Raw genomic sequence first — 22524 nt, 5'->3', positions numbered from 1 at the left:
ACATTCATATAAATAGTGACTTAAGCTTAATGGTTTTTCAAATGCAAGACTGGCAGATAAGGCAGGCCTTGTGGTTGTGGGAAGGCCCAAGAGAAAAGGACACTTGATGGCCTTGTGTGAAATCTGACGTCCACAATCACATTTGCCCTTTGTTGACATTAAGCCGAAGACACAAGGATTACCCAACAGGGCACTTTGAACAGATTTCCCCTTGACAGACCATACGCAAGGGAAGCATGTTCTGTCTGGTGGCAAAGTTCTGAGGATGGCAAGTGCACAAATCACTTCTAGCCTACATATGATGTAGCATGCATCCTAGGCACTAGACTTTTGAAGACTGGCCAGCAATGAGTTGAACGGCAATGTCCCTCATGTAAAGAATACTGCAAGAGCAGAACAGAGCCAATAGGTTCATCAGGAGTCAGCTGTTTAGGCTTGGCAAAGGGCTGAAGTGTCAAGTCTTGGGGTGTGTATTTGTGAAGCTGAAAAAGTCCGGGGGTTCTGACTTTACAGATTAAGCATGAGGAACTTCCCTCTCTAAATTATAATTGGGTGTAAACTTTGTACTTTCACTAGAAACCACAAAAAATTAGCAAACTAGTTGAGCAGTGAAGATGTGACTACCGCCATTTTTAGCAGAAGGCTCTAGTACCACACTAAAGCATAGCTCTTCAGCTAATCCCTCATTTACAACTAATTGTCAAAGGGGTCACTGTAGAAGTGCTAACTGCTACAAGACAAGAGAACCCTGCATGCCTAATACCTTGCGTTTTGGCTCAAGTCTTGACATATGAATTTCAGTTGACATTTCACTTTGTCAGCCCAGTCATTGGCACCAATACAGGCACTCAACTTGATGCTATAACTTCACTGAGTTCATAAATTCTTAATCAAATTCTTTAACAGCTTAATTTTAAGTTACAATAGTAGTTTGTCTCTGAAAATTAACTTTAAAAAAGTATTTTATTTACACATTTCACACAGATACATAGAGAGAGACGATACAAGTGTTCACAGTACATTTCACATATACATTTTTAGAAACAGTTCAAGTATAAATCAGTGAAGAAAGTGCCAAGTACAGAATGAAATGACAGATGAAAGCTTGCTTGTGCAAGATAGTGTCCTCAGAAATTGAAAGAATCTTGTGCATCTTGGACTTGGAATGTGTACCCTTCTGATGTTGACTCTGGTGCAACAGTCTGATCATCTTCCTCCTAAAAGAGAAAAGTTCTTAGAGCTTCTTGATAATAATAGCAATAAGCTGTAAAACAGACAGCAATATTAATTGTTAATTTCAGTGCTTTTACATACCCTACATATATCAGCCTAGATTAATCTAAATAGCAGGAATAGTTCAACTGTTCAAATAGGGCAAACATGTGCTTTAAATTCTCTACAGTTTGAAGTGTATGTAATGTTCTAAAGTGGTGACAGCTATACATAGTAGCCAGGTGGCATTGCCTGGGGAGGGGCTGAGCTACAGCAGGTAGGGAGCAACAGGAGCACGTGATGGAAATGTTAGTTTAGTCAGGAGGGCACGAACTCCCGGAAAAAGAAATTCAAGGACTTTTTTTCCTTTGGAAGCAGCAGATAAAGCTCAAGTTTTTAGAAGAGTAGCAAGTTAAGCAGCTTTTAGTTTTCAGCATGTGTGGGGGATCCACATATGGACCAGTTGGCTAGAATGCACAACAGTACTTTCAGAGAGGTATAGCAGAGGCACTTAAAATGCTTCAAGGAGTTTTGGAACATTTTCAGGTAAAGAAATTGGCCTAATAAACCTGGTTTAAAACCAAAGCTTCATTAGAGTTCAAGCCCAGGTCAGACTAGTGTGCAGTTCTGGAAAAAAAACTGGCTCACTTAACAGGGCCTAGGTTACAATGGTGAAATGCAATACTTTCACAATAATGCTAAAGGGTTAAGTCTTACCATAATGTTCATCATGTATGGGTTAGATTGAGCCCTTTGAACAGAGTCTGCCTTTTATAGCAAGCTCGTGCTAGCCAAAAAACTCAAGTCAAGTTTCTACCCCGAATGCCCTTCAGATAGTTTGCTAGAAAAAAGTAAAGCTGAGGCCACTTCTGCACAGATACCCCAAGGCACCACAGACCCAAAGCATCCCCCAGGAGCCTTTGCAGGAGCTAGGAGGGTAGGAAGTTATGAAAGAACACAGATGGAATGTTATAGTAAGACAACAGACGTTAATCTTTCCTTTCATCACGTATGGGACAGAATTCCAAGCTACCTTGAGGAACCTGGGTGGCACTTGTGGAAGAACATTCCCCAAGTACCACTGAGCCGAAGGAAGCTCTCCCTCTGGAGAACAAAAAGTAAGAGGCTTAGCCCAAGTAGCTGGTGTGCAGAAGTTGTCCACAGAAGCCCTGGAATGGAATGCTATAGATGTTGCCATATACCTGGTGGAATGAGATTTATCCCTTGGTATAGGCCTATTGTTCACAGAATAGATTAAATGTAGGCAGTCGCTTTGACAATGTGACTTTGGACAGGGCTTCTCCCATTCTAGGCCCACAAAAGGAGATTACAAACTGTTCAAACTTACAAAAAGGCTTAGTCCTGTCTAGGTAAAACTAAATTGCCTGTGCGCATCTAGGGTGTGAATGCAATACTCCTACAGGAGTAATTTGGAAAGACTGAAAGGTCAATGGTCTGGTGAATGGAAATCAGAATCAACTTTAAGGAATGATTTGTCTGAAGTAATAGTCTATTACAAACTAAACTGGGCCGCTTTATACACAAGGCCTGCGATTCTGAGATTCTTCCGGTAGATGTAATGGCTACAAACTACAAGTTATTTACTCACCATAACGCTTGATGTGGTCCATCTCTCACATTCTTACTCACGGGTTCGGAGCCGAACATCGGCTCCGACTCGGCCAACTTATATTCTAGCACGAAGTCTCTAATTGGCTTGGCTAACCTGGTATCCCATGTTGCACTGCTCCACAACCCCAGATCTAGTTTGCAGCAGCTCAGTCACACCTCATGCACAACCACAGTCAGAAGAGTAGAACACTAACCAGGGCAGCAAAGAAAAAATAACCAATACCGAAAGGTCCTGAAACAAATGTCACCTCCAAATCCTCTAGGGGGGGTGGGAGGGAACGCAAGAATGAGGCGAGATGGACCACATACATAGTGTTATGGTGATATAACTTGTAGATGTTATGTGGTCCAATCTCACCTACATTCTTACTCACAGGACAGCGTCCCTAGCACCTCTATCCTGGGAGGCTCAATGGAAGATGCTCCTGAGAACGGTGGAACCAAAGGAAGCCTGGCCTCTAGAAGCCACATCTAATTTGTAATGAGTAATGAAGGTGTGGGGAGAAGCCCATGTGGCCGCAGCACAAAATTCATCCAAGGATAGTCTGGAGTGATAAGCTACTGAAGCCGAAACAGCCCTGGTGGAGTGAGCCTTGACAACGAACAGTAACACTGCCTGCAGAGTAAATGTAGGAGATGCAGTCAGAAATCCACCTGGAAATTGTAATCTTGGAAACAGGGAAACCCGTTCTATTTTCCGAGAAGGACACCAAGAGTTGGTCAGACTTACGAAGTGGTTTAGTCCTGTGCAAGTAAAACTAAGCTACCTGTGTACGTCTAATTGATGAAACTTACTCTGCCTTGTTGGAAAATTGAGGAAAGAAAACTGGCAGCTCAATGGACTGAGGTTAACGGCAGAGGTTATCTTCAGAAAGAAAGGATCTCAAGGAAACCCTGTCCTTATAAAATATTAAATACAGGAATTTGATGGACAATGCTTGAATCTCCGACACCCATCTGGCTGATGTGATAGCTATTAAAAATGCAGTCTTCCAAGACGGAAATATTAAATCACAGGTGGCAGCTGGTTCGAAAGGTGAGGTCAGGGCCTGTAACAAAATTTAAATCCCATGGCATGATAGGTGGCAGCTGGTTCGAAAGGTGATAATGTCAGGGCCTTAAAATTTAAATCACATGGCATGATGGGTTCTGACAGGAGGCCGAAGCAACACTGGGCCCCTCAAAAAGGCCTTACATAGCTTATGCGCCATGAGAGAAGGTTCGTGAGAGGTATGAAAATTGGAGATAGCGGCCAGTTGAACCTTAATGGTGGCAGGAGCAGAACCCTGTTGAAAAAGAGTGGATAAAAAAATCTAAGACAGCAGGGATGGGGCTGTGAAGGGATCCAGTCCCTTGGCCTGAGCCCAAATTGAAAACCTTTTCCACTTGCTGGAGTAAATCTTCCTGGTAGAAGAATTACAAGATAAAATATGTACCAACTCAAGTGAAAAACGATGAAGTCTGATTTAAGATGGAAGTGGAGTAGCCAGGCTGTCAACCTGAGGGTCTTCAGGGAGGGATGGGACTGTCCCGACATGTCAGTAGGTCTGGTGCTGGATCCAGAGTCCAAGGACGGTCCACCGCATACTGATTAAGAAAGGAGAACCAGACTTGGCAAGGCCAGTGTGGGGCAATAAGAATCATCTTGCTTCCCAAGGAAATGACTTTCTGGATCACTCTTAGCAGCAGAGAAAACTGAGGGAAAGCATAGAGCAGACCGGGAGGCCAATCGTGGACTAGAGCATCCCTGGGTGACTCCCTGTGTGGGATCAGAGTGAAGTAGTTGCTGCACTTGGTATTGTGGGGACTGGCAAAAAGGTCACAGCAAGGCTGACCCCACCTGTTGAAAATCTGCTCTGCAACTCTGCGATTCAGGGACCACTCGTAAGGCATCAGAATAGCTCTGCTCAGCCTGTCTGCTATCACACTGGCCTTCCCCAGAATGTGCATTGCCACTACAAACTGTTGGGAAGACACTGCCCACTGCCACACTCACATGGCCTCTCTGCATAGGGGATAAGACCTGGTTTCCCCTTGCTTGCTCAGGTACCACACAACAGACATGTTTGTCAGTGAATTGCAATAGTTCCTAGGGGAACAGCTCTGCAGTGCTTGCAACACCAGTAACAGCGCTCACCTCTAGAACATTGATGTGCGATGTACCTAGTGATCCTGCCAGGTGCCTTGGAACATCCTGCCCAGATGATGCCCCCCACCCCATCTGGGAGGCGTCCGTGGTCACTGTGGCAACCTGAGTCATGGGGATAAATGGATTCCTTTTGTTCAAGTTGGTGGGACTCATCCACCAACAGAGGTCCTGTTAGCACCGATCGGCGAGTAGGATCTGATGGGACAGGGGAAGTTTCTGAAAGGACCACTGGGCTGAGAGAAGCCACTGCAGAAGCCTCATGTGTAATCTGGCCAGGGGCACTAAATGATGGCTGCCATGGATCCCAGGAGCTGTAGGACCTATCTGGCCTGAACCTTGAGGGGCAGCAATGTGCAAACCTGACCCTGCAACATCTCTATCCTTTGAGGCAGGAATGCCCACATGTGAACGGTGTCTAGCTCTGCGCCTATAAGTGTGACACGCTGTGAGGGCAGCAAGGCAGACTTTCCCCAGTTCAAGGTAATCCCTAGTTGATGACAGAGTAATTGTCTTTTCCCAGGCCTGAATGAGAAAGATGCCTGGTGGGGACGGGGAGGAGCCAGTCGTCCAGGTATGGAAACACTTGGAATCCTTGACATCTCAGGTGAGCTGTCACCACTACCAAACACTTGAACACCCTGGGGGCTGTGGTGAGGCCAAAGGGCAGGGCATTTAACTGAAAATGACTGGCTCCCAGCTGGAAGTGTAAGTGCCTCCTGGATGCCCTGTCCATCTTGATATGGTAGCAAGCATCCTTGAGATCGATAAAGCACATCATACTTTTCCCAGTAATGAAAAAATGGACTGAAGGGTGACCATTCGGAACTTGGACTTTACGTAGCGGTTCAGCGGGCTGAGATGCAGGATGGGTCTCACGTCCCAGTTTTTTCCGGCACCAAAAAGAGTCAAGTCCCTAATCAGATCTGGTCTGAGGGGACTGGTTGGATGACTCCTTTTTCCAGCAACTTTGAGATTTCTAGTGTTGCGTGATCCCTTTGACTGGGTGGAACGTCTGGGATTCTCTTGGGTGGTGGGGGGGGCCCTAATAATAATGGGATGGAACAACATCTGGTAACTATACGAAGCACCCATCGATCCTGAGTGATACTCGCCCAGGCTTCTGGGTAAAACAAAATGCGGCCCCTGACTGGCTCCGGAATAGCTAAAGGAATTGCAAAGGAATTGCAGTCTCCCAAATTGCGAGGGCGTCTCTCAGAATAGTCACCCCCACCTATGCCTCTGGAGGGGAATCACCTTGACCGGCCGGGAAAGACTTGACTGAACCACATTTTTCCTCCCCTCTGAGCCTTGAGACAAGGCCTAGATGGGAGGGAAAAACAGACCCCTATGGCAGACAAGATCTTTCCCTCTTGCTCGCATCTGGTGAGGGTGTCTCGCTTTGGCCCCAAAAAGTGAGGACCCATCAAAGGGAGAGTCAGTGAAGGAAGACTTGAAGGCCTCTGCGAAATGACAGGCGCATCCAGGCTTGCCTAATGAGGGCTACACCTGAGCTAGCTGCCCTGCTCGTCCCTTTGGCTGCATAAAATATGAGCCTCATGGAAGAGTTGACAATCGAGCCAAGAGTAGACAACAGGGCATTAACCGTCTGTGCTAATGCCTCAGGTATGTTACCCATTACAGTATCTCCCAACTCAAGGAGCTCTCTCTGGAGCAGAGTAAAGTGATAGTTCAAGTGTGAAGGTCACTGAAGAGAGAGTACGCTTCCCGTACTGATCCATACTCCTGGACTCCTTGTTAGGAGGATGGACGGAGGAAAAAGACTGCTACTTCCTGCTGAGTGGCCGCCACCACCATGGCATCCACAGAAACCTCTGACAGGAACTCTTTCCCAGGGGGAGCTGACAGAAATTTATTAGGGCGTCTTGGTACAGGTTCCACTGAGTCAGGAGTCTCCCACGCCCTTCAACAGATCAAATCCAGGAGCTACCCAGGAGGTGGAGGGTTGAGCCCCAAAAGCCTTGAGGAATACAGACTCCTCCACAGAGGGGGTTTTGGACAACCAACCACCTCTGCCTCAATCTCCAGGATGTCAGAGAAAGACGTCATCGGAGGACGACTTGGGGGACCCCTCTGACTCAGAGGTTAGTATCAGAGGTGAGGGACTCATCCTGGGAATATGCTTCCTCTTGCACAATTTCTTTCTTGGGGGCTCCTCAGGGACAGACTGAGGGGCCCTCAGAAAGTTGCGGACCACTCATGGGGGTATCCCCAGACCTTGGGGCTCCACCAACCGATAAGAGGACATCAGAGGCTCTCGCCAGAGAGGAAGGGGATAGAATGACTGATCCGGGTGATGTGACTGAGATCTGGCCAGTGCGCTCCTCATGGCCTCGAAGGCGGGTCCCCCCGAATCAGAGGATCAACCAACCTCAGAGGCCAAGATAGGAACGGAAGTTCCCAGAGCCAAAGCACAGAGAGGAAGTCTCTGAACCGACAAGAGTCCCAAAGTATCCCCCTCGGGCCCGACAGAGGACACCCAGGTTCCGAAACCAGATTGAACAGACATGGTAGGAGCTGACGTCAGCACCGATAAGGCCTTAAGAGGTATCTGAGCCGGCAAAACATCACCCGGAGCCGAACACTCTGGCTCCGAAGACAAGGAGGTACTCTGAGGAGGAAACAACGGTGCACTTATCGGGACTGGCTCCGGAGCAGACTGGGTCGGAGCTGAAAATAATTTTGCCAAAACCGGCAACTGCAGGAGCCTCGGGCCCACCCTATCCACATCCAAATCAGAGTCTGGAGGATTTGGTGGAGAGAGAAGGTGATTGTGATCTATCTGGAGATCCTTGTCTGACACTAGACCGGCTCCAGGATAGGAGCAGAGGCAGATTCAAGAATCACAGCTACCCCCTGCGGCCCCGAGGACAAGGGAGCCGAGGAGGTAGAGTCCAATTTGGTAGTCTTCTCTGGTGGCTCCGAAGAAACAGATTGAGCCTGAGATCTTTTCTTAGCTTTAGAAATCTTGGTTTTAGACTGAACCAGAGGAAGAGTCCAAGGACTCCTCAAAGGAAGGCTTCAGAAGGCCCTTCAGTACAAGTTTATTTTTCCTCTCCTGTAGTACCCTGGGGCTAAAAGCATGACAAAAACTACAGGACTCTTGTAAATGTAAAGCCCCCAAGTAGTATACACAAACAGCATGTCCATCTGTTATGGACATCTTGTAGCTACAACACAAACCCGGAGGGTGTGTGTTCTGTGGTTGGCCGTTTTGTAAGGATCAAAAAGAACACAAAAAAACAGGACTGTAGGCCACAACGGATAAGGCTGGAAACTACCGCTAAAGTACAGTTTTGTACCTACCATAAATGTAAATGTTAGAGTGTTCACCCTGCTGCAGTCATCACACTTTGGTTATCCTGCCGTCAGGCGGTCCCACAGTCGGCCTGAGTTCCAAAGTCTTGGTCTGGCGTCGGTTGCTGTCACTTCTTCACTGAGTGCGCCAGGGGTATACAATGCAATTTTCTTCAGTTTCTTGCCCCAGATGTCAGGTGCCCCCAAATAGGTAGGCAATATATATGGCTATATAAAAATGTACATATAAAAATAAAACTTTTAGTTATGTACTTACCATAACGATAGAAGTAAGTGATCCATCTCGCCTACATTCATAACTGATGGGCTCAGAGCAGAGAATCTGCTCACTCTGCCGACACTAGCATGAAGTCTCTCATTGGCTGGGCCAACCACCTTATCCCAGAATGCACTATGCCCAACCCCCCAGATCTTTTTTGCCCCACAACTCACTCACATGAGCCACTCCAACTGTACAATAGTGTTTCCTCCAGATCCAACAGGTAGGGGGAAGGAGGGCGGGTACGTACGAATGTAGGAGAGATGGATCACATAAATAGTTATGTTAAGTACATAACTAAAAGATGTAATGCGATCCTATCTTGCCTACATTCATAACTGATGGGAGCGTCCCTAGCACCTAGATCCTGGGAGGCTCACTGGAAAACACTCCTGAGCACGGTGGAACCAAAGGACGCCCGACCTCTAGGCCACGTCCAGTTTGTAATGAGAAATAAAAGTATGTGGAAAAGCCCAAGTGGCCGCTGCACATCTCATCCGACAGTCCGGCCTGGAAGGCTACTGAAGTAGCCATAGCCCTAGCAGAATACGCTCTAACTGGAAATGGAAGATCCCTTCCTGTTGATGCATAAATAAATGAAATAATCCCTAATCCACCTAGCAATAGTGGTCTTAGTTACTGCTTTGCCAATCCTGTTATCTGCAAAGGCCACAAACTGGTCTGATTTCCTCTGCTGCTGTGTCCTATCCAAGTAAAACCTCAGTTGTCTATGCACATCCAACTGAAGTCTATTCTGCCTTGTTGGAAAATTTTGGATTGGAATGAAAACTGGTAGCTCTATAGATTGCTGCAGACAGAGCAGAAGAAACTTTCGGAAGAAATGAAGGGTTTAGTCTTAAGAGATACTCTATCCTTGTGAAAGATCAGATAAGGGGGCTTAACAGAGGTCTTGAAACTCAAGAAACTCTTCTGGCTGAAATAGCTGCCAAGAAGGCAGTCTTCCAAGATAAGAACTTTTGCTCACAAGTGGCCGCCGGCTTGAAGGGATGAGAAGTCAAGGCTCCTAAAACTACATTCAAATCCCATGGCAAAACAGGTTGCGACACCGGGGGCAAAGCAACCAAGCTCCCTTAAGAAAGGCCTTACACAACTTATGACTCATGAGTGAAGGCTCAAAGGCAACATTATTAGAAATCGCTGCCAATTGGACTAAGCGTGGAGACAGCGGAACCCTGTCTAAAAAGAGTTGCCAAAAATGTAATACTGCGGGCACCGGGGCTGTCAGAGGATCAAGGTTGTGCTGCTGGGCCCAAATGGCAAACCTTTTCCATTTATTAGAATACATCTCCTTAGTGGAAGCTCTGTGAGAAAACCGAATCCGGACCACTTCAGGCGAAAGGATATGCTGTCTGACTAAGGTCGGAAGTGGAGCAGCCAAGCAGTTAGCTTGAGAGTTCGCAGTGATGGATGGGCCTGACCTGACTGAAGAGTCAGGAGGTCTGGAACTGGGTCCAGAATCCAAGGATCCTTCACTGCATACTTCCGAAGGAAAGGAAACCAAACTTGGCGGGGCCAGTGTGGTGCGATCAAGATCATGTTGCTTCCCAAGCAGATCACCTTCTGAATCACCTTTGGCAGTAGTGGGACCGGAGGGAAGGCATAGAGCAGACCGGAAGGCCAATTGTGGACTAGAGCGTCCCTGGTCGACCCCCCCCCCGGAGGGGAATCAGGGAAAATTGCTGCACTTCGCATTACAGGGGCTGGCGAAAAGGTCGCAACAGGAAGCCCCCACTTGAAGATCCGAGCCACTACTCGGTCGTTCAGGGACCACTCGTGAGGCATCAGAATAACTCTGCTCAGCCTGTCTGCTATCACATTGGACTTCCCCAGAATGTGCATTGCCACTAGAAATCTCTGGGAAGCGATTGCCCAGTTCCAAACTCTCATGGCTTCTCCGCAAAGAGGGTAAGACCTGGTTCCTCCCTGCTTGTTCAGGTACCATACTACCACCATATTGTCTGAGATTGCGATGGTACCCTTGGGAAGAGAGCTGTGAAGTGCCTGCAACGCTAGAAGCACTGCCCTCATCTCCAGGACATTGATAAGTGGGTTTCATAATCCTGCCACGTGCCTTGAACAGTCCTGTCCAGATAATGCTCCCCCCACCCTATCTGGGAGGCGTCCGTGGTCACTGTGGCAATGGGGAGGGGGGACAGAAGAGTCGCCCCTGGTTCAGGTTGGAGGAGAGGAGCCACCAATGAAGATCTCGCCGGCAGGTATCCATGATGAGAATCGGGTAGGACAAGGGCAGATCTTGGTATGACCACTGGGTCAACAGGAGCCAATGGAGAATTTGCATGTGCAATCTTGCCAGAGGGACCAGAAGAATGGCGGCCGGGTTTACTATTAAAATTTCGAATGGCACTCCGACTGTGCTATAGTCTGCAACGGAAGTTCGAAAACGTCGAATGTCGAAGTAAAAAAAATTAATCTAGGAACGGTTTTAACATGGGTCGAGGTAGGTGTTCAGTATTATTCTGAACTACAAACATCTCCCCTACCTCGACCCATGTTAAAACCCATTCCTTCGCAATTTTCGAACTTGTGTTAGACTATAGCACAGTCGGAGTGCCGTTTGAAATTTTAATAGTAAACCAGCGGCCGCCATCGACCCCAAAAGCTGAAGGACCATCCTGGCTGGGGCTTTGCTTCGGGGTAGTAAGGCTAGGACTTGGTTCTGTAGCATCTTTATCCTCTGTTGGAAGGAACGCTCACATCTCGACAGTCTAGCTCTGCGCCTATAAAGGCAACACGCTGTGATGGCAGCAATACAGACTTTTCCCAGTTGAATGTAATTCCTAATAGATGTCCCAATTCGATGGTAGCACTCACGGCTTGAATAAGCAGATGCCTAGTGGGGGCGGTGAGGAGCCAGTCTAGATACAGAAACACCTGGAATCCCAGACGTCTAAGGTGAGCCATCACGACTGCCAGACATTTGGTAAACACCCTGGGGGCTACAGTGAGACCAAAGGGCAGGGCTCGGAACTGAAAGTGATTGGCTCCTAGGCGGAAGCGTAAATGTATCCTGGACGTCTTGTTTATCTTGATGTGATAATAGGCGTCCTTGAGATCGATGGAGCACATCCATACTCCTTTTTCCAGCAATGGGAAAATGGATTGCAACGTGACCATCCGGAACCTGGACTTCTTTACGAAGCGGTTTAGGTGGCTGAGGTCCAGAATGGGTCTCAAGTCCCCTGTTCTTTTCGGCACCAAAAAGAACAGAGCAAGTTCCTAAGTCTGCGGGGACTGGCTGGATGACTCCCTTTCCAAGCAGCTTTGCGACCTCTATGGCTGCTTGATCCAGTTGACTGGGCGGCACGTCCGGGATTTTCCTCAACTGTGTAGGGGGACGGATAAAGGGAATGGTGTAACCTCCGATGATACGAACCACCCACTGATCCTGAGTGATGGAACCCCAGGCCCTTGGATGCTCCGAAAATCTACCCCCGACTGGCTCTGGAGACGCACAGTCGGGCAGTCCCTCAGGGACACTGGAAGGAGGAACCACGAAAGGATTCATAGTCTGTGTTGCAGGGGCTTCCGCCACCTCTATGGAGAAGTCTTCCAATAATTCCCCCCCCCCTCCTCTGCCTCTGGAAGGGGGGGGGGGTCACTGATGGGCAAGGAAAGACTTGGGACTTTCTGAACCACATCTTTCCTCCCCTCTGCTCCTTGAGATAAGGTCTCGAAGGGAGTGAAAAACGGGCCCCAACGGCAGACAAAGTCTTACCCGCCTGCTCGCATCTAGTGAGTGTGTCTTTCACCTTGGGTCCAAAGAGAGGACCCGTCGAATGGAGCATCTGTGAAAGACTTGAAAGCCTCCGCAAAGTGACAAGTGCATCCAGGCTTGCCTCCTAAGGGCTACGCCCGAACTTGCTGCCCTACTCGCCCCTTTGGCTGCATACGATGAGCCTCATGGAAGAGTTAATCGACGAAAGGGTAGACAGCTGGGCGTTGACAGTCAATGCCTCAGGCACGTTACCCGACAGGGTATCTCCCAACTCCTTTGAGATCCATTTGGAGCCTTGTAAAATGACAAATAACTCAGCAACCGCAGGATAAAGGTCACTGAAGTCAGGGTACGCTTCCTGTACCTATCCATGCTCCTGGACTCCTTGTTAGGAGGATGGATAGACGTAGATGCCTCTGCCACATCCTGCTGGGTGGCAGATGCCACCACCATAGCATCCACTGGAACTCCCTTGGTTAGAAACTCCTTGCCAGGGGCTGCGGATAAAAATTTGTTGGGGCGAGAAGGAACTGGCTCCACAGAATCAGGGTGCTCCCACACCCTTCAACAAATAAGGTCCAGTAATTCATCGAAGGGTGGAGACACCCAGGAGGTAGAGGGTTGGGCTCTGAAGGCCTTGAAGACAGACTCCTCCGTGGAAGGGGCTTTGGACAGCCAGTCGCCCCTCTGTCAAGATCTCCAGGACATCTGAGAACGAGACAGAGGATTACTTCGGGGACCCTTCTGCATCAAGGTCAGTGTCAGAGGTGACAGACTCATCTGGGGAGTCTATGCTTCCTCTTGCTCAATCTTCCTAGGGGCTCTTCAGGCAAAGACTCTGAAGGCTCCTCGGAAGGGGGACCACACATGGAGGAATCCTCTGGCCTCGGAGCCACGCTGTCCGAAGACAGGGGGCACCAGAAGCTCTAGTCGCCGTGTCTAGGGAAGGAGTTGCAGATTCCGGTGAAGTCACTAGAGATTTGTCTAGCGCACTCAGCCTCGAAGGCAGGTCCACCAGAATCTGAAGAAAGGCCCGCCTGCGAGACCATTACCGGTGTCTGGGTCCCCCTAGCCGAGGCGCCAAGTGGGAGACTCTGGGCCGAAACCAGAAGCCCAGACAAATCCCCATCGGGCTCGGCCGAGGACACCCGAGAACCGAAACCCCTGGAAGGAACAGAAAAGGTTGGTGCTGAAGACTGTGCCGACAGACTTACGGTGGGTCTCTGAACAGACTCTGGAACCTCACCAGACTCTGCGAACCCAGTCTCAGACACCAGGGTTGTCGGAGGAAGAAACCGAATCTAAATGGTTGGCTCCGGCCGCTGGGCTGGAGCTGAAAATAATTTAGATAAGACAGGTGACTGGAGGAGCCTCTGGACCACTATCTAAATCTGAATCCGAAAGCCTGGAGGAAACAGACAGGGGGGGGGGGGGGGGGGACGGACGACGACGGCTTTCTACCGGCTCAGAGGCAATGCTGGAATGTCTACTCCTAATCGGCTCCAGAAGGATCGGAGTCTAGGAAGACTACTAGAACAGAGACCCCCTTCAGCGCAGACGGTTCAGGAGGCGACTAACCAACCCTGGAGCCGAAACACTGACCTGCGGCTCTGAGACCAATGGCGCAGAGGAAAACCCAGATTGGAATTCTCTATCCTGCGGCTCTGAGACCAATGGAGCCGAGGAAGACCCAGACATAGATCATCTATCCTGCGGCTCCGAGATCAGTGGAGCAGAGGAAGAGGACAAAGATTTTGTTCTTTTTTCAGGCGGCTCCTACTGACTTTGAGCCAAAGACTTTTTTCTTCGATTTCAAAGAGGGAGAAGATAAAGCTTCCTCAAAGGCTGGTTTTATTAAACCTTTCAGGATCAACTTATTTCTCTCCTGTAGTACACGAGAGAAGGCATGGCAAACACTGCAAGATTCTTGCAAGTGTTTAGCCCCCAAGCAATAAACACAGATGGCATGGCCATCTTAACGACATTTTATAGCCACATTTCGAACATTTTTTAAAGCCAGACTGCTTATGCTGCCAGACATGACCCACAAAACCCTAAACACAAGGAGGGAAGGGAAGAGCTCTAACTGAAACGCTCGACAAGAAATAGGCAAAGGCCCTCTAACTCAAATGGGCCTAGCCCGCCAAACAGAAGGAATTGCACAGCAACCAAAAACAGCCAATCACAGGGTAGTACAGAAGATGGCTATTAAAATAGCTGTTTGGTTATAAAATTTCTAAGCCAAGAGCAAAACGACCCAAAAAGGCCAAAAAAGGAAGGGTACTTAGCCACAGCCAAGTCGAGACCACATCATTACTTCAGAAGCGGCAAATGAGATCTGGGGGTTTGGGTGTGGTGCATTCTGGGATAAGGGGGTTGGCCCAACCAATGAGAGACTTTGTGCTAGTGTATCGGCAGAGTCGGAGCAGATTCTCTGCTACGAGCCCATCAGTTATGAATGTAGGTGAGATAGGATCACATTACATCAATACCTTCAGGCACAAGCAAATACACCACAGAGGTTGTATAGGATAGAATGGTATAGACAAGTCCAGCTAGTTCAGAGGGGAGGAGGGTAACCCGGACTGCAGCAGGGTGAAAACTTTAACATCTACATTTATGGTAGGTACAAAACTACTATGGTCATCGTGTTACCCTGCTGCAGTCATCCCACTTGGGTTGAATCCCAAAGCTAAGGATGGGTGGAGTTAAACAGGGTTAGAAGAAGCTAGTAGGCCCTGCAGAACTGCAGTGGCAAAACCAGCTCTAGTCTTAGAATATAGAGGTAAGCGATAGCGTTTGGTGAAGGTGTGCACTGCAGCTTCCAGAATATCCTTGGTTGGCACCCCCCTGAGAAAGGCTGCTGATGTAGCTGTGGCCCTGGAGTGGGACCTAATGTTAGCAGGTACCGGTTTCCCATGTGTGTAGCAGAAACGTATGCAATGTCCTATCCATTTTGAAATGGTCTGTTTTGAGATGGCTTTTCCTTGTGATCCTGCAGCATAGGCTACAGAGAGCTGGTCACATTTTCTGAAAGCCTTTGTTTTATCCAAGTAGTAATGTAATTGCCTGTGAATGTCAAGAGTGCAGTAGTCTTTCTCCTTTGTTCTGGGGATTTAGGAAAAAGGTGGTTTAAGGCCACACTGGATACCACCTTTGGCAGAAAGGAAGGGTTAGTTCGTAGAGAGACTATGAAAAATGAGGAAAGGCTCCACTGCCATTAGTGCCTGTAGCTGAGACTCTAGCTGAAGTTATTGCCAGTAGCAGGGCAGTTTTCCATGAAAAATTTTAAATCCGCTGAAAAAGCTGGTTCAAAGGGCGGCAGTGTAAGCTTTTCCAGAACAAAGTTGAGATCCCAAGTAGGTGTTGGTGCTCTCCTGGGCAGTCTTATGTTCTTAGCCCCTCTGAGATCCCATCTTAGGAGTGGATGTGAAAAAGGAGGATCCATGCTGTAATGAGCTGAAATTGCTGAGGCGTGGGTCTTAATAGATGAAAAGGAAAGTACTTTGTGCAACATCTCTGTTAATGTAGAATCTGAGGAATGTTTGGGTCAAGGGGATTTTGGCCTTTAGCCTGGTTCCAGGCGCAAATTCTTTTCCATTTGTCCGAATAGGTTTTCCTGGTGCTGGGCCTCCAGAATGACATCCATAACAGCTTTGGATAGATGTGTTGGCTGGTTGTTCAGGTAATTTGCCATGCAGCCAGGTTTAAAGTCTTGAGCCGGCTGTGTAGAATCTGATTCTCACTGGGTGAGGAATTTGTGGTAAAATCCATGGTGGGCCGTGGGCCATGTTCCTTAGAATTTGATACCAGTGCTGGCGTGGCCAGTCTGGTGCAATGAGCATCGTTTGTGGCCTCTCTAATCTGACTTTCAGCAGTACCTTTGCTAGAAGAGACAGTGAAGAAAAGGCATACACTTAATGTTTTCCAACTGAATGAGAGGGCGTCCACTTTCCAAGCTTGTTGGTGGAATGTCCTTGTGCAAAATCTTTGATGTTGGTAGTTTTGGGGGTTGGCAAACAGATCTATGTCTGGGCGTCCCCATTTTTGAGTTCATTGCAAATACTTGTGGATTTGGTTTCCACTGGTGGGGATCCATGATATTTCTGCTTAAGTAGTCTGCCAATGTGTTTCTTTCCTGGCAGGAATTGTGCTTGTAGTTGAACTTTGTAAGTGCGCTGTGTTCCACAAGGTCAGTGCTTGCCTGCATAGAGGGTAGGAATGTGTGCCACCTTGCTTGTTTATGTACCACATTACTGTGGTATTGTCCATCTTTATTAGTTGCCCTGGGTGCAAGAGGTCCTTGAAAGCTGTTAGGGCATTCTGTACTGCTAGCATTTCTTTTTGCCTGATATGCAGATGCCTTTGATCTGTAGTCCATTTGCCCTGAATGCACTGTCCTGCCATGCGTGCTCCCCAGGCATAGTCCGATGCATCTGTTGTCAGTTTGCCTGGCTGTGGGTAAGGTGAAAAGCTGACCCTTGAGGTGACATGCCTGCGCCCACCATTGAAACTCCTGTTGAAGGCAGGGAATGAGTGGTATAATTGTTTCCAAGCTGTGGCTGTGCTGAGTCCATATGCTTTTCAGGTACCACTATAATTTCCTCATATGCAGTCTTGCAAATGGTAGTAGTATGCAAGATACCATGAATCCCAAGGCCTGCAGAATTTTTCTTGCAGGGAGTTGGGTTTTTGTTGCCATTAATTTTGAAGCATTGAGTCAGCTGTTGCTTGTCTGGCGTGAGATGAGCCAGCTGGGCAGTTGTATTCATGCTGGCACCCAGGAAAATTATGTTTTGTGAGGGCACTAGTTTTGATTTCTTTTCATTTACTGTGTACCCTAGGCAACTTGGGTGTTTGACGAATGCCAGATGCTTTAAAAGAATGTCCTTGCTTTCTGCTTGAATAAGGCAGTCGTCCAGGTATGGGTATATTTGAATTCCTCTGTCTGCAGTATGCAATTACTGGTGCCAGGCATTTTGTGAAGACCCTGGGCGCAGTAGGTAAGCCAAAGGGCAGTGCAGAGAATTGATAATGGGTTGAACCTGCAATGAAGCGGAGGTATCTTCTGCAAATGTCTGATAGGGACATGCAGGTATGCCTCCTTTAGGCCCGTTACTAGCCAAGCATTCTTGCCCAATATGGGAAGAAGCTGCTGTAGTGTTAGCATCTTGAATTTTGGTACTTGCAGATAGGTGTTCAGAATTGTAAGATCCAGAATGGGTCTCCATGCTTTGTCCTTTCTTGGGACTAAAAACAAACAAAAAAAAAAAAAAAGAGAGTCTAGTAAAATCCTTGTCCTTGCTCCTGTGTAGGTACCTGTTGAATGGCTCTCGTGTCCATGAGAGCTGTAATTTGTTTTTGTGCCTCTGCCCATTGATTTGGTGGCAGGTTTGGCATTCCTTTTATCCTTGGCAAGGTATGAAAGTGGAATCTGTATCCTTGAGACAATGTTTAGGACCCATTTGTCTTTTGTGATGTGCCAGTTGTCTGCAAAAAGTGCTAATTTTCCTCCCAAGGGAGCTGCCAAGAGATTTGCTTGGTAGTTTGAGGGTTGTCATTGTGTTTGTCTTCTGCTAGCTTGGGGCCTGTCTTCTCCTCCTTTCTGGGTAGCAGTACCCCATTGGCGAGGTTTGTAAGGGCCTTGTGACAAAACACTGCCCCTTGGGCGTCTATTTGCCCCTCTGATCTGTCAGAAGCTGGAAAGGACCAGTTTTTTGTTGGCCAATTTCTGCTGAAACAAGGGGGTTGTACCTGTAAAAAAATCCTTGACCGTCTGCATAGACTGCCTTATCCTCCATTTTCTTTAAAATCTCTTCTGCTTTGACACCAAATACATCCTGCTGTAAAGGTGCATCCAATACTTTTGCTTTAACATGATCCGGTAGGGTTTTGTTCTTTTAACAAAGCATGTCTACATATGACAGACCCAGTAACAGCTGCTGTACAGGAAGCTTCCAATGAATCAAATCCACATTGTAAAGCAAGTTTGCCCACCTGTTCAGCTGCATGCAACAGATCCTGCATTTCCTTGAATTCAGGCTGTTCAGAATGTGCTCATTTTTTGTTTTAATTGAGACATTAGAAATTGCTGACATTTCAGCATGTGAAACTGACAACTTAATGCTCTCATAGCCAGAGTAGCGGAGGTGTACATCTTCTTTCCCCATCTATCTAGGGCTCTGGAATCCCTTTCAGAGGGCAAAGGATTTTTAGCCATAGAAGCTTTAGCTCCTTTGGGACCCTGGGAAATTGTTTATGGGTCAGCCACAGGGCTTTTATAAAGGAATTTGTGCGAGTCAGGTACTTTGTAGTATCTGTCTGGTTTGGCTGGAGCAGGAGGTAGAGTTTGGATTTAGACTAGACTCCAAGTAAACAATCCACAATGTCTAAAACTGGAGGGATAGCAAGTGGTCTGTGCTGGGGTAGTAAAAGGAACTGAGCCTTTTCTTAGAGTAGTCCTGGCCTTCCCAGTGGAAATGTTCCCTCATGGTATGTAAAGTTTCCCCAAAGGAGTAGTCTTCAGGGGGAGATGCTGAGGGAATAGAGTCTTCAGCATCAGAGTCTTCATAAGGGGGGAAAAGCATAATCCTGTTCCTCAGAAGAATCTGAGGAAATAGAAACCTGGTCAGAGGAAGCATAATCTGGAGGGGGTGGGAACCCCTGCTTAGGGTAATCAAATCTTCAGCCATCTTAAGCATCTGTAGGCATGGGGCCTTGAACTGGACACTGATGTAGTCTTTTTTGGTTTTAATGGAGTTTTAAGCGGAGCATAAGATTTAATGGCGAGTGTAGTCTGCCTGAAGACCTTCTGCAACCAAAGGTTTCTACTGCACCGGGATCTCCTTCTGCTCCGGTGTCAGAAGGGCCTAATGAAGATGGCTGCGACGGCCTAGTACACTCCGCTTGAGAATCTGAAGCTGTCTAGGGTTCCAATTCTCCGGTAGTCAGGGGCTGCGTAGGCGCCTCACTGAAAACCAGAGAACCAGCGACAGGCCCAAAAGAGGCCTCGGAGTCTGGCTTGTTCCTAGGCTGCCTGTCCTCATCCTTGCATTTTTTATGCATGCCAGTCAGCTGCTCTGACGGCATATTAAATTTCCTACCAAAGTAGTTGTGCGAAGTCAAAACGGCGTTTGATAGTTTAAACCTTGCACAAAACCAACAACCTGTGACGTTGTGGTCTGGGCCTAGGCAAGGAATACAATAAGAATGGAAGTCCTTATGAGGTATTTGCTTCCCACAAGAAATGCAATTAACCTTCTGACATCAGACAGGCAAAAAAAGTTCCCCAACGGGGTACTTAGCTTTGAGGACTTCGGACTGAAATTCGATTCGAAACTCAGGTGTCTGCAGACTGGCACTTGCAAACGGATATGGGCACCGCGTGGCAAGAGACGGAAGAAAATGGCATCGGATGCCTCTTATACCCCTGGCGCACTGACGTCAGGGAAGGAGACAGCAACAGACACAGGACCAAGACTTTGGAACTCAGGCCGACTGCGGGCAGGATAACCCAAGTGTGATGACTGCAGCAGGGTAACACGAACAAGACAGAATCCAAGTAAAACGATTCTGATCTGACAAGACACTGTAGCAAGGGACAAACGTTTACCTCAGACAAACCACACAACGGAGGGAGGTAGGTCCTCTAACTTAAACTGGCCTTGCCCGTAGGAATGGAGGGATACCACAAACACCACAAAACGATAAGCAACAGCTATATAGTTTCTGTGAAGAACAATTTTTAACTAGAAAAAGAAGTTTTAAAGCTACTTAACCACAGCCAAGCGAGACCACGTCCTAGCTCCATGAGCAGCAAATGAGATCTGTGGTTGTGGAGTGGTGCAACATGGGATACCAGGTTAGCTCAGCCAATTAGACTCCATGCTAGAAAAATATAAGTCTGCGCCGATGTTGGTCTCCGAACCCGCGAGTAAGAATGTAGGAGAGATTGGACCACAAACATTTCCAAGACCAAACTCATTTTACAGCTGGTTCAAAAGGTTTCTGTCAAGGTACCAGGGTTCTAGAGGTTGATGGGCCTGATACGAAAAATTCCTTTAAGGAAGGCTTTGCATAAATGTAAAGATATGAGGGGAGCCATCTGTATCACTGGAAATTAGAAACAGATGCTAGATGCTCTGTACAGGCGGAGGCTGCACTATCAAAAAACAGCCAAATATTGGAGTACCACTGGAGTAGAAGACTCTAGCCTGTTGTCTTTGGAAAAAATGGAAAAGGCTTTCCATCTGGTCTAAAGTTTCCTGGTGGATGTTTATGAGACCAATATGATGCGTCTAAGTGGAGGAGAGGATTAGCTCGCCTGGCAACTAAGTGGAAAAACCAAGCTGTCAGCTTGAGTGGGCAGATCGGGGGGGTGTGGGGGTTGTCAGCCCTAAGATTAGTTATCAGATCTGGAAGGGGTCCAGAACAGCTGCTGCACTTGCCTGAAGGAGAGGCAAAGAAATTGCAGCAAGGCTGGCCACAGCAGCTGAAAATACCAATTGACACTTCAGGATTGAAGGGCCACTTGAAGCAGGAGAATGCATCTGCTCAGCCTATCCGCAATTACGTCAGAACTCCCTGGGATGTGCATTGCTATCAGAAAGCAGTTGGAAGCCATCACCCATGGCCAGATTCTCATGGCCTCTCGACGGAGGGTAGGACTTTCTTCCTCCTTGCTTGATGTACAAGACCACTGACATGGTCTGAATCGCAATTGTCATAGAAGGGAGAGCCAGATGAAAATTCTGCAATGCTAACAGCACTGCTCAGTTCCAGAACACTATATGGAGGTGGGCCTCTGAGGAAGACCATGTGCCTTGTACAGTCTTTCCTGAAAAAGTCCCCCCCCCCCCCGATCAGGGAAGCATCCATGGTCAATGGCCATGGGCTGAGATGGGAAAGGGCAACTCCCAAGTGCTGCGTCTGGCCTCATTCACTAAAGGTGGTCCTCCTTGCAAGAGTTGGTTATCCAAATCCGGTAAGAGTAATGGTTGGGGAACCACTGGCAAAGGAGCCATTGCAGGATCTGCAAGTGTAGCTTTGCTAGAGGCATGATTGGTAATGAAGCTGCAATTGAACCCAGGGCCTGAAGTACTTCTCTGGCTGAGACTGTTTGGCAGAGTATCACTTTGATCTGGAGCTTGAGAAGTTGTAGTTTGAGCTGGTAGCGATCAGAGACAGGATTGGGTGTTTTAAAGGAGGCGTCCGTGGTCACTGTGGCAACTGGAGGGGGGCAGAACGCAGGGTTTTCCCACGTTGAGGTTGCTGGTGTGAAGCCACCAGTGCAGATGCTGCTTGCACCTGTGATTATGAGATAAGAGGAAGACGTTGCAGAGACCACTGGGCGAGCAGTGACATCAGAGGAGGCGACAGCAGCCAATAGCAGACCCAAGACTGGGGCACCCAAGACTGGGGCACCCAAGACTGGGGCACCCAAGACTGGGGCACCCAAGACTGGGGCACCCAAGACTGGGGCACCCAAGACTGGGGCACCCAAGACTGGGGCACCCAAGACTGGGGCACCCAAGACTGGGGCACCCAAGACTGGGAAACCGCCTGACGGCAGGATAACCCAAGTGTAAGGACTGCAGCAGTGTCACACGAACATAGAATGGTTTTCCTGCATAGAGGTTGCTGGTGTGAAGCCACCAGTGCAGATGCTGCTTGCACCAGTCTGATTATCAGATGAGAAAGAAGATGTTGCAGAGACCACTGGGCGAAGAGTAGCCATTGAAGGAGCCTTGTGTAGACTCGCCAAAGGAACCAGCATAACTAGCAGCCATCGTCCAACAATTTGAGGATCTTGCCTTTACTCTTCTCAAAGGGATTAACACGTGCACCTGCTGTTGCAAACTGAATCCTTTCTAGTGGTAAAAACGCCCTCATGAGCGCAGTGTCCAACTCTGCGCCTATAAAGGTGACACGCTGAGAGGGCAACAAGGCAGACTTTTCCCAAATTAGACTGATGCCTAATTGTTGACAGTTTGATTGTGGCATCTCTGGTTTGTAGGAGTAGATGCCTAGTGGTGGCATAAAGGAGCCAGTCATCCAGTTACGGAAACACGGAATCCCAGACGTCTCAATTGAGCCGTTACCACTGCCATGCATTTGGTGAACACCCTAGGGGCTGTGGAGTCCAAAGGGTAGGGCACAAAACTGAAAATGAGTGGCTCC

The 22524-nt window shown here is 48.0% G+C and overlaps 1 protein-coding gene across 3 annotated transcripts in view; it reads right to left on the bottom strand.

Moving 5' to 3' along the window:
• Positions 1–944: 944 nt before the first annotated feature.
• Positions 945–22524, bottom strand: part of KPNA2 (karyopherin subunit alpha 2) — a 557358-nt gene continuing 535778 nt past the window's right edge. For all 3 annotated transcript variants that reach the window (XM_044080878.1, XM_044080877.1, XM_044080879.1), the window contains exon 11: positions 945–1217. In XM_044080878.1, coding sequence (XP_043936813.1) covers positions 1128–1217 — 90 coding nt within the window. In that variant the 3' untranslated portion in view covers positions 945–1127. The remainder of the gene's footprint in view (positions 1218–22524) is intronic.

This window comes from Protopterus annectens, chromosome 8.part0, assembly GCF_019279795.1.
Source record: "Protopterus annectens isolate FY-2018-M chromosome 8.part0, PAN1.0, whole genome shotgun sequence".
Taxonomy (NCBI): Eukaryota; Metazoa; Chordata; order Ceratodontiformes; family Protopteridae; genus Protopterus; species Protopterus annectens.
This window is presented reverse-complemented; position numbering and strand designations above follow the sequence as displayed.